Raw genomic sequence first — 17,242 nt, forward strand, 5'->3', positions numbered from 1 at the left:
GTGATGGCTGTGATCAGTCATACCGACCTCATTTCAGCATTGCCTCAAGCCCATGAGGGAAGAAGTGCTCTCTGTCATATGGAGGGCAGAGCTCAGCTTTCTAAATTGTTGGGGGAACACATCCTAGCCCATCCACACCATCCCTGCAGTTTTCTTTTTCTTGGCATGGTCAGTTATTGGTGAGAGCAGAAAGTTCAGGTGGTGATTCTATTTATTGCTTTTTGTTTTGGGTTTTTTGTTGTTGTTGTTGTTTGGAGTTGGAGTCTCACTCTGTCACCCAGACTGGAGTGCAGTGGCACGCTCCCGGCCACCGTAGCCTTGACCTGCTGGGCTCCGGCGATTCTCCTGCCTCAGCCTGTTTTATTTTTGAGTTAGAGTCTTACTCTGTTGCCCAGGCGGAAGTGCAGTGGCATGCTCACAGCTCACTGCAGCCTCGAACTTCTGGGCTCAGATGATCCTTCTGCCTCAGTTTCTCAAGTAGCTGGTACAGTTGTGCCAACGTGCCTGGCTAATTGCTTTTTTTTTTTTCTTCAATTTTTGTAGAGATGAGGTCTTGTGTGTTGCCCAGGCTGGTCTTCAACTCCTGGGTTCAAGCATTCCTCCTGCTTTGGCCTCCCACGCTGCTGGGGTGACAGGTGTGAACCGCTGCACCTGGCCCCTGTTTATTGTTGATGATTTGTCTGGAAAGGGAGGGTAATTGGTTGCATCTGGTGGGAGGCATTTTCTAGTAGTGGTGAGAACTCACACAGAGAATCCCTGAACAGACCATAATTTGTAGCAGCTAAGTAGTTTGACTTTCTCTTAAACCGATTGTTAACCAATATGTTACACACACACACACACACACACACACACACACACACACACACACACACACACACACACCCTATTGCTTGTTCCTAGTGCCCCCTTGCCAGGTCCTAGTGATGACTGCTTTCTTTTAATGATTGCATACAAAATAAGAATAAATGGATTCCTGAATCCAGGCATTGGGTTATGATTTAGTTCATGCTTCTCTCAATGCTGGGATCCCAGGGCCTTAGTAATAGTAAAATGGGCTGTCTACTTGTTTTTTAAATAAGTGGATACATTCAAAATAATCTTTCAAAGACTTCTCATTTATCAGACGAGATTTGGCACATGCAGGGTGGCATGGCCTTAGAGGAAAGACTTCACATTTATCAAAGTGCAGTCTGATCATAACACTCACGTTGCAAACAGTGCCACCAGAGCCTAGCTGCCACCCAGGGGAGGGTTTCCTTCGAGGATCTTGATGTGGCAGCGTTTGACTGTTGCGAGCTGCACGTCCGGCAGTGTTTCTGGTTTGGGCGGCTCCTAGGAGTCTCCCAGGCACAAAGTGGCTGCCCAGCAGATGCAGGGACCTGGGGGGCAGGGAGAGTGTCGTTTCACTCCTCGGGGAGGAGAGCTTCTAATGACCCTGATCGCACAGTGTGAGACACACGTCCGGATGCTCTGAAGGTGAGCCGGCCACTGCTGGGCCATCTGGCCTCCTGGTGCTGCTCCCGTCGCCAGGGCAGCCCTCTTGGAAGTGCATACTCAGCGCAGGCGGAGAGGCTGCTGGGGAAGCCCAGAAAAAGAGATGAGAGGGCTCCTTCTGCTTCCTGGCTTGGAGGAGAGGGAGGAGTGCACGTACTGGCCTCTCTGCCTTTACTCCTCCCTCCCCAGGGTAGGAAGTGGGAGCAGGGTGAAGTTTTGCTCTTGTACAGGGAGTTCCCATGATGACCTTGGCGCCAGACCCTGGTTTACCTCTTGGGAAGCTCACAACAGTCCCTTATGCTGTAACTGTGAGTTGCCTTGATACGGGTGGGCCTAGGTATCCTGAAGTTGGTGAGACTCTCAACTTCAGCCAGGTACTCAGGCTCTTGACACCATTTGGAGAAAGAAATTAAGAATGAGTCAGAATAAGACAAAAGCAAAAGTAAGAGTTTTCTTTATTTTAAAGATGTGGAGTACAGTTCAGGGTTAGGTATACAAATGTTCGTTATGCAGGTACCCTTGTTGATGAGGTGTGCCCCTCCCTCGCCTGGCAGTTTCCCTCAACTGTCAATCCCACCCCCACTCCCCTGGCAGTTTCCCACTACTGCCAATCCCTTTCTTAGAGTATTGTGATTATTGTTCAAGGTCCGCTTATGAGTGAGACCATGTGGTACTTAGTTCTTTGTTTCTGTGATAGGTCACTGAGTATGATAGACTCTAGGTCCATCCAAGTTGCTGTGAAGTTCATGTGTTTGTCCTTCTTTATGACTGCATAATATTCTATTACGTATATGCATCACATTTTTTAATCCAGTTCAGCTTTGATGTACAGCATGGTCGGTTTCATGTTTTTGCTATTGTGAATAGAGCTGCGACAAACATGCATGTGCAGATATCTTTTTGGTAGAATGACTTGAGTTTTTCCAGGTATATTCCTAATAGAGGAATTGCTGGATCATATGGAAGGTCAATTTCTAGTTCTTTCAGAAATTGCCACACTGTCTTCCAAAGAGGTTGTACTAGTTTGCATTCCCACCAGCAGTGTAGAAGTGTTCCTTTTTCTCCGCATCCTCGCCAGCATCTGTTGTTTGTTTTATTAATAATGGCCATTCTTACTGGCGTTAGGTGATATCTCAGTGTGGTTTTGATTTGCATTTCTCTGATGATGAGTGAGACTGAGCACTTTTCCATGTGTCTGTTGGCTGCTCTTATATCTTTTTTTGAGATGTGTCTATTCATGTATTTTGCCCACTTTTTTTTTTTTTTGAGTTGGAATCTCACTCTGTCGCCCAGACTGGAGTGCAGTGGCCGCTCCCGGCCACCGCAGCCTCGACCTGCTGGGCTCCGGCGATCCTTCCACCTCAGCCTTCCAAGTAGCTGGAACTACAGGCACGCTACCACGCCCAGCTGATTTTTGATTTATTGTAGAGATGAGGTCTCGCCTGCCCAGGTGGGTCTCCACCCGCAGCTCAGACAATCCACTCACCTCAGCCTCCCAAAAGTGCAGGATTACAGGCTTAGCCACTGAGCCTGGCTTTGCCCACTTTTTAATGGGGCTGTTTGTTTCTCTCATTTTGGCACATCGAGTTCCTTATAGATCCTAGATATTAGGCCTTTGTCAGATATACAATTGGCAAATATTTTTTCCCATTCTGTGGGCTGTCTCCCTGCTCTCTTGATGGTTTCTTTTGCATTGCAGAAGCTTGTCAATTTGATGCGGTCCTACTTGTCTATCTTATTTCTTACGGTATGGGCACTTAGGGTTCTGATCAGGAATTGGTTGCCAGTTCCAATTTTCATAAGGATGTCTCCTGCATTTTCTAAGATTCTTATAGTTAGACGTCTTACGTTTAGGTTTTTGATCCATTTAGAGTTAATTTTTGTGTATGGTGATAGGTAGGGGTCCCGTTTCAATCTTCTGCAGGTGATCAGACAGTTTTTCCAGCACCATTTACTGAATAGGTTCTCTTCTTCCCAGTGGTTGTTGTTGGAGGCTTTGTCAAAGATGAGTTGGTTGAGAAATTGAAGCTTTGCTTCCAGAATCTCTATCCTGTTCCATTGGTCTATATGCCTGTTCCTGTACCAATACTAGGCTGTTTTGATTAATACTAGGCTGTTTTGATTAATACTAGGCTTACTGTAAGGTTGGAAGTCTGGAAGTGTGATTCCTGCTTTGTTTCTTTTGCTAAGGATTGTTTTGGCAATTCTTGGTTGTTTATGTCAACAATTTCTGTATTGTCATTTTCAGGTCTGAGAATGATGTTGGTAATTTAATAGGTATTGCACTGAATCTGTTGTTTGCCTTTGGTAGTTTTTGTTTTTGTTGTTTTTGAGTTGGAGTCTCACTCTGTCACCCAGACTGGAGTGTAGTGGCCACTTCTGGCCACTGCAGCCTCGACCTGCTGGGCTCTGGTGATCCTTCCACCTCAGCCTTCCAGTTTTTGTTTTTTTGAGTTGGGCATCTCACTTTGTCGCCCAGGCTGGAGTGCAGTGGCATAATCAGGCTCACCACAGCCTCAACCTCATGGGCTCAGGTTATCCTTTTGCCTCAGCCTCCTGAGTAGCCGGGACTAGAGTCATGCACTACTATGCCCAGCTATTTTCTTTGATTTTTTTTTTGTAGAGACAGTGTCTCATTATGTTGCCTGGGCTGATCCTGAACTCCTGGGCTCAAGCAGTTCTCCTGCCTCTGCCTCCCAAAGTGCTGGGATTATAGGTGTGAACCACCATGCCTGGCTGCAAGAGTTTTATTATAAAGCAAAAGTACTCACTCAAGAGAAAAGGAATGCCCAGGCATGCTGGCGAGAGTGAGTTAGGCCCAGTGGAGTTTGGGTTTTTCTTCTCATAGCTATATCTAACTAACAGTGGAATATTCATATTATGGAGCAGAATATTCATGGGTTTTCCAGGAAAAGAGGGGAGATTTCCCAGAATTGAGTACCCTCTCCTTTTCTACCCATATCTGGGTATAATGAGCCTGAAGGTCACTTGCTGTTCACATATATTGCCATGTTGTATTAAACTAGTTTACAGGTTTAATCTCTAGGCCAGGCAGACAATAAATCTTGTAACCAGGTTTCTGGAGCCTCTGATAAACGGGTCCTATTCTTGGCAGTCATGTGATTTCTTTCTTTCTTTTAATCTTTCTTTCCTTCCCTCTTCCTTCCTTCTTTCTCTCTCCCTCCCTCCTTCGCTCTCTCCCTTTATTTCTTTCTTTTTTTGAGCTGGGGTCTCACCCTGTCAGCTGGATTGCAGTGGCATGCTCATGGCCACCACAGCCTAGACCTGCCGGGCTCCTTCCACTTCAGCCTTTCAAGTAGCTGGAACTACAGGTGTGCACCACCACGCTCAGCTAATTTTTCAATTTATTGTAGAGATGAGGTCTCACCAAGTTGCTCAGGCCGATCTTGAACCCCTGGGCTCAGGCAATCCTCTTGCCTCGGCCTCCTAAAGTGCTGGGATTTCAGGCATGAGGCACCGCTGTGCCTGGCCCAGTCATGTGATTTCTTCATGGCTGCCTAGTATTTTTCCATTCTCTTGTGACCACCCAGCACTGTTCGTATCTATGCCTGCCCATAGGTGGAGGACAGAAACCCTTTCTGAGAGAGGTGGTATCTGTTCTACAAGAGTTCAGGTTTTGAAAACGGCACACATAAGTTGTCCTCCTGACTCTGCCATGAACTGGGAAATACTTCTGAGGTTTGGTTTCTGCATCTGTAGAGAGGGGCGTCGATGTGCCTTACTGAGGGTGTGGTAAGAATTCACTGAGTGCTGAGACCATTGCAAGAGCTTCCTGAAGCTGCATCCTTCTCACAACATTACAGATGACAAGATCAAGGCTCAGGCATGTCTAACTACCCACTGTTTATTCCGGTGCAGAGCCCAGGTCCTCTTGTGTTTGCACCCAATTCTTCCCTCTCCCAGGTTGACCTTGGTTGCATGGCACTGCTCTCCATCTGCCTTTCTAATGTACTGCAGTTAGTGGCATTCTCAAATTCATTCGTTCACTATTCGTTCATTCACAAAGAATGATTTCTTGAGCACTTACTCTGAGCCAGGCACATTCTAGATGCTGGGGACATTGTGGCAAACAAACCAGATTAGAAACGTCTGCCCTCAAGGAGTTTGCATTCTGATGGGAGTGGCGGCTCATGCCTGTAATCCCACCACTTTAGGATGTCAAGGCGGGAAGCTCATTTGAGGCCAAGAGTTTGAAACCAGGCTGGACAAAAAAAGTGAGACCTTGTCTCTACAGAAAAATTAAAAAAAAAATTCAAAAGGAGGCCAAAACTTTATCTCTATGATGACCACTTGTATACTTAATCCTGAATTGTATCCAACATCTTTATAATAATAAATATATATATATATATATATATATATATATATACACACACACATATATTTAAAAAATTCAAACTCAATCTTTATATCTTAAACATAAGAAAAAAATTTCCTCCACTTTGAGAAATGCCCCTTCACCCTCCAATATGGTTTTGGGTTGCCAATTCACTAAATACCTATCCTCTGGTCACATGACTCAGGCTCAGCCAATCACAGTCTCCTATTTCCCAGGCCACACCGATTGGCTTAGGAATGACACACAACTCTAGTCAAACCAAGTATAGTCTTCCAAAAAAAAAAATTAAACTAAAAACCACAGACCATTCTCCCCTCATGGGCCATGCATGCCTCATTGTCTTCTTGCTTGGCCGTGGGTGGTCCCAGAGTCAGCACAGTGGGGCAAGGGTCTCTTAAGCCATGTGCTTCCTCCTTTGCAGCCCTGGTAACCATGGTGCAGAAGGGGCAACTCCAGTTGTTCATCTTTGCCCGGGGGAGAGAGAGACTCGTGGCCATGTTCACACCAAGTTTCATTCCTCCCTGTTCTCGCCACGTCTCTTCTCAGCTCTCCCAGTTTTGGTTTATGTTGTTTGCCTTTTGATTTCTGCACGTCAAGCGTGTTCTAGCCTCTAATCCCTCTTCCCACATTCAAACACACGCACAAGTATCTGCTGCTGACAACTCCAAAGGCTAGAAGTGTTTACTCCGACAGAGGCATTGTGGAGACTCTCCAGGAGAGGAACTCCTTCTGTTTCATGCAGTCCCTTGGCTCTGACCTTCTAGGATGCTTATAGGGGACAGTAGCTTCCATAGCCAGGCGCTCAGGGATGGGATGGGGAGGGTGCACACTCAGCGTTGGCAGGGTAGAAACTGATACAGCTTTTGAAGAGCAGCTTGGCAATCTAACCCGAACTCCTTAAAAATGTACACATTTACCCCAGCAATTCTTACACTTGAGAACACTGCCAGATGTTATCAAAACATGTTATTTAACTTTTTTTTTTTCCTTAGACATGAGGTCTCACTATGTTGCCCAGGCTGTTCTCCAGCTCCTGGCCTCAAGCGATCCTCCTGCTTCAGCCTCCCAAAGTGCTGGGATTACAGGCATGAGCCAGCCCTTAACAATATCTTAAAGGAAGCACATTATTAACAATAAGTAAAAACTAGAAATAAAGGCAATGTCCGGCAGTAAGGGATTAATTAAATAACATATGGTCCCCATGCAATGGAATACCGTGCAGTATGAAAAAAGTCAGGCTATTGAAAATTAAATAACTTGGGAAAATACTCACAACATAGGCATCAAGTGGAAAAAAGTAGATTATAAGAAACATGCATAGTATAAGCCCCATTTAAAAGAAACATATTTGAATATGCACATAGATTAAAACTTAAAAAGATATCAAGATATTAAGTGTTATTGCACATTCAATAAAAATCACAGGGATTTCATTTGCTTCCTTCTGCTTTTTGCTTCTTTGATGGAAGTGTATGAACTGAAACCACTCAACCTGGATTTAAATCCCAGGCTGTACTAGCTATGTGACTTTGCATAAATTACTTAACTTCTCCGTGTCTCACTTGCACCCTTAAATGTAAGATAGATGTAAATGTAAAATGGCAGTGATGATGATAAGGATAGTACCTGCCTTCTGTGGTTGTTATAAAGAGTGAGTGAGTACATACATGTAAAGTACTTAGAGTAGTGTACATAAGTACATACTTGATACATTTTACTTATTATTTTCAAAATTTGTGCAGGTAAATGTTTAATGGTTTTAGCCTTAAGAAAAAATATGCGATAATTTGTTTTACACAAAGAAAAGGGATCAGATGCTTGCAAGAAGACCAGAATAGTAAAAGAGAAAAGTAGGCTGGGCACCGTGGCTCACACCTATAATCCCAGCACTCTGGGAGGCCGAGGCAGGAGAATTGCTTGAGGCCAGGAGTTCGAGATCAGTCCAGGCAACACATCGACACCCTGTCTCTACAAAAAAAAAAATTAACCAGGTATTACATGCCTATAGTCCCAGCTACTCAGTAGGCTGAGACAGCTTGAACCCAGGAGTTTAAGGCTGCGGTGAGCCATGATTGTGCCACTGCACTCCAGCCTGGGTGACAGAGTGAGACCTCGACTTAAAATAAATAAATAAAAGTAAATGAGTAAATGCCATTCTGAAAACCACCCACCATCTGCCCCCAAAGTTAATCCTCAGGACAGAAAGTGGGGAACTATTTTTGTAATTTACAGACCAAATTCACTTTGGTCCAAATTTCCTAGAAAGTTAAGGGGAAAATAACTTCTAATTAAATCATCTAGGTCGAAGGTCATTGGTCTTGTAGGTGGTTCCTTGCCTTCTGGCTGGTCTTCTGGAGTGGGGAGGGTGGGAGAGGGTCTGGGTGCAGGGTGGGAGAGGATGATTGGAGGTGCGCCAGAGTGTCACCATGAAGGTGGTCCCCTGTCCCTGCACATTTCCAGTTTTGATGCATCTGCTAGAGTGTTGAGACCACTGCTCCTTTTCTAGATGTTCATTCAGTACCTGCTATGGGCAAGTGCTAAGGGGCATGGTCTTTTAATTATATAGTAACAATTGCTTCAATTGTCCAATAATGATAGCCATGAATGATCAACCACCTCCTACATGCAGGTGCTTTGTGCTAAAAACACTTGCCATGAATGATCTCACTTAGTGTTTACAGTCACCTGTAGGGTCAGCGCTGGCGGCATCCTAAGTCTCATGTCGTGGATGAGGAACTCGAGCACAGAGAGTTGACCTGCTTGGCCACAGGGTCAGAAAGCTTACACGGTGTGGGTGGGTTTTGAATCCCAGGCCACCTGGTCTAGGTCATAATGTTTAACACTATCCTGTTCTGCCTCCTCTGGCTTCCTTGGGTTCTCGAACTCAGAAGAGTCCAGTGTCTTCAAGAGCACTCCAAGCTGGGCTCAGTGGCTCAGCCTGCAATCCCGCGCCTTTGGAGGCTGAGGTGAGTGGATTGCCTGAGTCCGCGGGTTCGAGACCCGCCTCGACAACTTGGCAAGACCTCATCTCTACAATAAATAAAAAAATCAGCCGGGCGTGGTAGCACACACCTGTAGTTCCAGCTACTTGGAAGGCTGAGGCGGAAGGATCGCCGGAGCCCAGCAGGTCGAGGCTGCGATGGCCGGGAGCGGCCACTGCACTCTGGGCGACAGAGTGAGACTCCAACTCGAAAAAAAAAAAAGAGCACTCGAAACATTTTTTTTCTCCTGCTTCTGAGACCTCCTACCTGTTTACCATTGCTTACATCCCAGGAGAAGAAGTCCATTTAACGACCTCATTCTGCCATATGGATTTGGGAAGCTTTTTTTTTTTTTTTTTTTTTAAGAATATACACTTTTAAAACTTATTTTTATTTTTAATTAGCAGATAAAGATTTTATATATTTATTGTGTACAACATGTTTTGAAATATGTGTGCCGCCGGGCTCAGTGGCTCAGCCTGTAATCCCAGCATTTTGGGAGGCTGAGGTGAGTGGATTACCTGAGCCCGAGGGTTCGAGACCCGCCTGGGCAATTTGGCGAGACCTCATCTCCACAATAATTCAAAAAATGAGCCGAGCGTGGTAGCGTGCGCCTGTAGTTCCAGCTACTTGGAAGGCTGAGGCGGAAGGATCGCTGGAGCCCAGCAGGTCGAGGCTGTGGTGGCCGGGAGCGGCCACTGCACTCCAGTCTGGGCGACAGAGTGAGACTCCAACTCAAAAAAGAAATATGTGTGCCTTGTAGAATGGCTCAATCAGACTAATGAACGTACCTTTTTTGAATAGCTTGAAGGCAATTCCTTTGACATGTTAGTGAATTTCCTTAGTTATTTGCCTACCTCTACAGACTCCAGAGACCCTGATGATCTCACATAGCCATTTCTGAGGAAGCACTTTTTTTTTCTTGTGCTGGTGGTTCTTGGGTGGCGGCGGCGGTGGTGGTGGTGGTAGGAAGCACATTTTTTAAAGATTTTAAAAAAATTATGGCAAAATACACATAACATAAAATTTGCCATCTTATTCATTTGTAAGCGTATGGTTCAGGAGTATTAGGTTATTCACACTGTTGTACAACCAATCTCCAGAACTCTACTCATCCTGAAAAACCATAACTCTGTGCCTGTTTACCACCAGCCGCTCATTCCCCATTTCCTCCAGCCTCTAGCAATCACCCGTCTGCTTTGTGTCTCTGTGCATCTGACCACCCTAGGTATCTCACACTTGTGGAATCCTATAGTATTTGTCTTTTTGCGATGGGCTTTAACTTAGCATAATGTCCTCAAAATTCATCCATGTTGTAGCGTATGTCAGACTTTCCTTCCTTTTAGGGCTGAATATTTCATTGCATGTATATGCCACATTGTGTTTATCCATTCCTCTGTTGATGGACACTGGGTTGCCTTCATCTTTTGTTTGTTGTGAATAACAATGCTGTGAATGTGAGTGTCTTAATCTGTGACAGCTGCTATAACAGAATACCTTAGACCTAAGTGGCTTATAAACAGACATTTATTTCTTACAGCCTGGGAAGTCCAACATCAAGACACTAGCAGATTCATTGTGTGTCGAGAGCCCACTTAATAGATGGCTGTCTAGATAAGGGCACTAATCCCATTCCTGAGGACTCTGTTCCCATGACCTAATTGCTTCCCAAAGGCCCCACCTCCAAATACCATCACATTTGGGGGAAGTACAAACACGTGGGCTATAGTATTGGGTGCACAGATACCTCTTTTAACTCTTCGGGGTATATTCCAAGAAGTGGTATTGCTGGATCACATGGTAACTCCAGGTTTAAATTTTCAAGGAACCACCATACCATGCCCCATAGTGACCTCTCATGTGTTTTGCCAGCAGTGCACGAGGATTCCGGCATTGCAGTAGAGGTGCCTTTCGGGCCTTTGCCGCACTAATTCCCCTCTCCTTTATTTTGGAGCACAGGTCAGTCCATCGTGGGCTGTAAGGCCATCCTCATCGATGACCAGGTCTTTGTGGTGGTGGCCCAGCTCTTCGGTGGCTCTCACATTTACAAATACGACGAGAGCTGGACCAAGTTCGTCAAATTCCAAGACATAGAAGTGTCTCGCATCTCCAAGCCCAATGACATCGAGCTGTTTCAGATCGAGGACGAGACGTTCTTCGTCATCGCGGACAGCTCTAAAGCCGGGCTGTCGACAGTGTACAAGTGGAATAGCAAAGGATTCTACTCTTACCAGTCTCTGCACGAGTGGTTCAGGGATACAGACGCCGAATTTGTGGATATCGATGGGAAGTCGCATCTCATCCTGTCCAGCCGCTCCCAAGTCCCCATCATCCTCCAGTGGAATAAAAGCTCTAAGAAGTTCGTCCCCCACGGCGACATCCCCAACATGGAGGATGTGCTGGCTGTGAAGAGTTTCCGCATGCAGAACACCCTCTACCTCTCCCTCACCCGCTTCATCGGGGACTCCAGGGTCATGAGGTGGAACAACAAGCAGTTCGTGGAGATCCAGGCTCTTCCGTCCCGGGGCGCCATGACCCTGCAGCCCTTTTCTTTCAAGGATAATCACTACCTGGCCCTGGGAAGTGATTACACCTTCTCCCAGATATACCAGTGGGATAAAGAGAAGCAGCTGTTCAAAAAGTTTAAGGAGATCTACGTGCAGGCGCCTCGTTCGTTCACCGCCGTCTCCACCGACAGGAGAGATTTCTTTTTCGCATCCAGTTTCAAAGGGAAAACAAAGATTTTTGAACATATCATTGTTGACTTAAGTTTGTGAATTTTAAAGACATGTAGCATTAGCTCTCACGAGAGAGGACCCAGAAGAAAAATATACAGATACATAAAAGCCAGGCACAGAGCTCTGAAATTTACAATGCATTGGGGAAATAGTTAGAAGTTTTCAAACTTTAGAACTCACATTTTAATCAGGGATTGCATTTATTGGCTAACTGCATGACGTGCCCATTCTGCCATTTAAGGAGACATCTTACAGCCTGTACCTTCTGAGAAAAGAGTATGGCATTTACCCTTTACCGTCTAGAAAAGTAATATGCTTTTTTTTTTCCTTTTTAATGAGGAGGGAGAAAATTGGATAAGATGGGACCACTCTTATAATGAAATAAAACCAACTGTGGGCCCTTCTTACTCCATTTTAGTGATCTTTTTGGTAAGAGCGCTAAAAGCCCAAGTCAGCTGAAAAGATTCACTGATGATTAGTTTAAAAATCTTCTAACACTCAGCAGTGCTATTTTGATCCCTCTCGGTTTCCTGAGAGTAATGCCCAGCCCTCCCGAATCCTCCTTCCTGGCAGACCTTGTCTGTTTCATAGGCTCATGAGGGTTGCTTGGCATGGGCATGTTAGTTAACAGTGTAGTGTTTGACATTGCTTCCTCTGCCACAAAGAAAATGTTCTGGTGACACATGTGTAGGCCCTGCACAGGCTATAGGCTAGGAGTGAGACAAAGGAGCTTTTCCCTGTTTCTTGCAGTTCAAAGCTGACCCTCGTGGTGGCCAGAGCAATAATGCTTGTTTGATGCTCTTCATGCTTCAGCGAACCCATCCTTTGAGCTTGTGGGTAGCCTGCAGACAGGCCAAAGACTGAATGGTGCTTTTCATTTCGCCTTTTAGTGGGATGAAACAGGTATTTCCATCTGATGAGTGTTTGGTAGCATTTTTGAAGTGAGATTTTATGGAGTCAGAGGGGACTTTACACAGATCTGGATGCTCTTTGAAACCTAGAGGTGGCCCTTTGATTTGTGTATGTCCTTGCCCTCTGGACAACTTTATATTTCAAGTAATTGAATGCCAATTTACCTACCTGCCCACCTGCCTTCCTCTCTACTCATGTAGCAGTCCTGGTTTGCTGAGTTGCTGATATTGCTACTGCTAGTGTGGAAGCCGTCCTGAAGATGCTGTCCACACCAGGGATACTCCTGGCAGTAACACTCCCCCAGCACTTTAGCAAAGGAACCCCCTGGGGCCCACAGGGGTCATCCTCTACAGGCTGGGGGTCTTGGCTGGTCAGTAGGGACTGGTTGGTTTGATGCTGAGTCCCATATACTGGGTGGCCTAATTCAAAATGGGCCTTTCCAGGGCAGACAACAGGGAAGCTAGTGGGGTCTGGCTGCGTGGAATGTTTCTAGTGGATGTTCTGCCTGGTTTGCTGGTTCTCTGGAGAATTTGAGGGGTGTGCTTTTAGGGGGAGTTGTGAAGGCGTAGCCCGATAACGCCTAGCCACGAAAGCAGTACAGTCATATTGCACTGTATTAAGTTGTTTTGATGATGATTTGCCATGTCATGAGTAGGTAGCTGTTTTGCCACAAATGTGAATGTGTTTAAGCAATGCAGACTGAAGCAATAAACAGCACTCAGAGAATGATGCATCGATGTTACATCAGCACTCTTGGGTACATTCTGGGACTGCAGGCTGAGACTCCCAGCCTAGGAAACGAGGGATTTTAATGAACGAACTCACCCACATGCAGTAGTGTGGTTGTTGGAAACTTTTACTAAATACCAAGTTCACAGGAGAGAAGTGGTTTGTTTTCATTTTTAAAGTACAAATTGCTCTTTCTTCTGCCTCCTTGGATGGTGTGAATGTGCTGCAATTGCCCAGATCCCCACATTGGAGGCTGAAAGGGAGCAGTTTTGCCATTCTTCCAGCTGTAAAGGTGGGCAGGCTGTTCTTTCTGGTGCATGGAACCCCTCAGACAACCCAGGCAGTAAAACGGGCAATTGGCAAACAGAGTAGGAGATATTTAGACAGTCCCAGCACCTGTGCCAGTTTGAAGTGACGTTACCAGTTCCTGCCACCTGTAGGGAAGGTAACCAGGGCGTCCTTTCCCAGTGCTGCCACTGCAGCATGGCACCAAGGTCCCCGCTGTACCTGCAGGGATGAATTAGGGACTGGCCACCCGCACTCACCACTCTGGTCACCATTGCCTAGGTTCTGAAGAACCAGGAAGCACAGGGTGCCAAGACTTGGAATGGGGGGATGTCGAGTCCAGATGGGACACTAGGGAGTGAAAGAAAAATCTAAACAGATGATAAATGGGGTGTGAGAGAGAGGTGATCCCTCAGCTGCAATCAGGTTTTCCTTTCTTTGATTTTTCCTTTATTTTCTTCAAGACTAGAGCCTGCAATCTACAGAATGCTGTGCTGTGGGAGGAGACATTTGTTCTGGCTAACTTAACTAAAGGAGCATCGATGTTCTTGGCACGAGGTGGTGGAAGCTTTGCTTCATTAATCTTACTGCTCCATCCCAAGAATCCCTGAAGTTTTAAACAATTTCTGTAAGGAGCTTTCTTCCAGTAAAAACGTCAAACAAAAAACGAAACAATAACCAAAACCCAAGTCAGAGAAACTGGCGGACTGTCGTCGCCTGTGGAAATCAGCTCTGGAGGGTGAGGGGCTCTTGTTCCTCCCTTTTCTCTCATCACCCATTGGGTGGTTACCTGCTTGGCTTGTTTCTTCTCTGTCATCTCTGTAGCTGGGCTCCTGGACTGATCCCTCCCTTGGTGCAGCTGTGTGGCTTTAAGGCCCTCTCTGAAAGGGATGGTATTGTCCCCTGATTCCACAGCATCATGAATAGGTCTGTTATCAAGACTCTAAAAACAGACCTTAGGTATGAAGAGCACTGTGCTCTCGGGCAGTGGACAATCAGACCACCTTGCATTTCAGCAAAGCTTTGCATTTTTTGAATGTACATCAGTGCTCATTTCATTTGTTCGTAAGTAGTTCTGCAGTTGATTGGAGGGCAGATAGTATTCTTTTTTTAATAGAGGAGGAAATGGACGCAATATCTAAATAGGCTGTCTGCCCACAGTTATCCAGGAGGGAGTGGGAAATCTAGACATTTCCCTCTGATCAGCAGGCATCGTATTTTCTTTCTATGGCACTCTGCTATACCCTCCCGAGGAAAGACTTTCTTTTTTTTTTAACCATGATTTTGACTATAACAGCACTTTAAGATAAAATAAAAAGTGTAACCAAATACCCATAACCAGAAGGAAACTCATGCTGAATAGACAGCCTCCAACCCACTGGTCCATTCAACAATGGACAGACATCATGGAACTGCTGTTGCAGGCAGGGCCCCGCTCTTGAAAGTCTTCCCGAAAGCTCAGATAGCTTTCTGCTGTTCTAAAGAGGATTTCTAGCTGCTGTGGCTGTTTCACCCCCCACGTAGCCAGGAGAGGGCTGCTAAGGTTGAGATACATCTGGTTCTTGTCCCAGTGTCCCTTTGATAAACACGAAGAGTTCTGTGAAGGCAAAAATTAAAGCCTGGATGCACGAGTAGTGATGAATTGCTCCTGGCCATCCACAGCCTTCTGGGAGCATGCTGGAAATGGCAGTGTTGCATTTTTCTTCCCCATGGAACGAGAGGCTGTGTATTTTTAGGAAAGAAGTCAGCATGGAAGACAGGAGGTTTGGTGGCCGGAGCATTCACGATGGAAATGTCTCCAGGCTGGCATCATGAAGGAGAGATGGGGGGACCTGCGGAGGGGAGTCTGTTTGCATGCCGCCTAAAGAAAATCTCTTTAGCTGGCTTCCGATTCTTCCGCAGAGGTCTCTCCCCTCGCTCACAGCTGCAGAAGAAAGTTCTTTAATTAGGCAACTGCTAAAGATTCTTCTGTTCAAGAGTATCCTAGAGTGGAATGCTGTAATCTAGTTGTTGATCCAGTAAGAAAGTGGTCCTGTCTTGGGGGTCAATGAAAAGAGAAGGGACAGAAAAGTGGAGCAGATGGCTCTGGAAGAAACTCTTTAGAAAGAGTAGAACTAAAGTGGAGGAGAAGAAAAAGTGATAATGATGTCCTTTGCCTCTACAAGGCAAGCAGAGGATACGATGACTGGGCAATTAAACAGCATCCCAATTTCTAAAGAAGACAGCCAGTGGTAGGGCTAACTCAAGTAAGAAGGGTATTGTAAAGCTACTGAGATCTGAGCCGAGACACTCTTATCCTTACTGTATTTCATTGCTTGTATCAACGTCTACTTTTTTCCTAGTAGGAAGCTATGCATTCTCTCTTGATCCTTTTGACTATCAGGAATGTATAAGAATTGTGATAAAATAGGCCAGTATGCCATTTGGTACCATTTTTATGTATTTTAAATGCATAACTTAGGTAAAATAAGAATAGTGTATATATATATATATATGGAAGTAAGTTTTGCAGTATACAGACTACAATGGATGCATTTTAGGTTGTATGAATATTTAGCTCCTTTGGTAAATAGATTTAACCAACAATATGCCTCAATATATTCTGTAAGTCTATGAATAAAAAGTGGTTCATGCCTAATATGGCTTTGATCTCTGGTTTGCTTGAATGTGGATATGTCCGCTTGAGTCATAGACTTGAAGGGACACCCATGATGGGCTGCTGAGGGACAGCAGTGTCTTTGTGGCTCACTCCCTGTTTGAATGGAACGTGGGCACCACAAGGTCTTTTGATTCTTTTACTTGGAAACTAAAACAATCACTAAAAAAGTGGCCAGGCATATGATTCATGTTTGTAATCCCCACTTTTTGAGAGGCCAGGACAGGAGGGTTGAGACCAGACTGGGCAACATAGCAAGACTCTGTTTCTACAAAAAAAAAAAAAAGGAAAAATAAAACATTTAACCAGGCATGGTGGTACATGCCTATAGTCCCAGATGCTTAGGAGGTTCATGTGGGAAGATTGCTTGAAGCCAGAAGGTTGAGGCTATAGTGAGCTATGATCTCACCACTGCACTCTAGACTGAGTGACAGAGTGAGACCCTGTCTCTAAGAAAAAATAAAATAAAATCACTGAAGAACTTTACAGTGATATCTTTACCTGATCTGTGGAATTATAATCCTGACCAATTGGCAAAGAACTCTAGGAATCTTTGGAAATCTTCTGATTCTACCTGGTAAGAAGAAGGTGAGATTCAAGACTTCATTGGTTGGGTTGAACCATGAACTCCTTGAGTGTCAGACTTTTGACTTGTTCTCTGTGAGTCTGGAATCTAGCCTGTCACATAGTAGGTGTGCAGCAATTGGTTGCCACATGTATCTTAATTTAAAGCCTATTTGGTTTAGTTGGACACATGAAGGATCAGAAACCCAAATCACATAAAACTGTACTTAGAATGTGTCAAGTACTTTGGCATATTATGGGGCACGTTAAAATGTTCAAGAGCAGAGTTCTGGCCCTTGTGAGATCTAATTAAGAGGGAAAGTCATACATGCACAAAGCTAGTCAAGAAGGCAAGGTCTTCTACAAGATACAATTCTATATCCCACAACTGTGTGTGACTGTGCAATGAGTGAAACAGAGATGATAACCAAATATCCCCTCACCTTTGCCCTATTCTAATGATTTGGAACAGGTCACAGGTTCTGTCTCAAGGGAGGGGATTATACAATAGTATAACTCC

General features: G+C 45.1%; 1 protein-coding gene across 1 annotated transcript in view; it reads left to right on the top strand.

Annotated features, from left to right (window-relative positions):
- Positions 1-12,724, top strand: part of LGI2 (leucine rich repeat LGI family member 2) — a 32,352-nt gene extending 19,628 nt beyond the window's left edge. The window contains exon 7 of the mRNA XM_008059452.2: positions 10,798-12,724. Within this exon, the coding sequence (XP_008057643.2) occupies positions 10,798-11,615 (818 nt within the window). The 3' untranslated portion in view covers positions 11,616-12,724. The remainder of the gene's footprint in view (positions 1-10,797) is intronic.
- Positions 12,725-17,242: the final 4,518 nt, after the last annotated feature.

Source organism: Carlito syrichta, unplaced genomic scaffold (genome assembly GCF_000164805.1).
Source record: "Carlito syrichta isolate Samal-C Ts95f unplaced genomic scaffold, Tarsius_syrichta-2.0.1 Scaffold304090, whole genome shotgun sequence".
In the NCBI taxonomy this organism is placed as follows: Eukaryota; Metazoa; Chordata; class Mammalia; order Primates; family Tarsiidae; genus Carlito; species Carlito syrichta.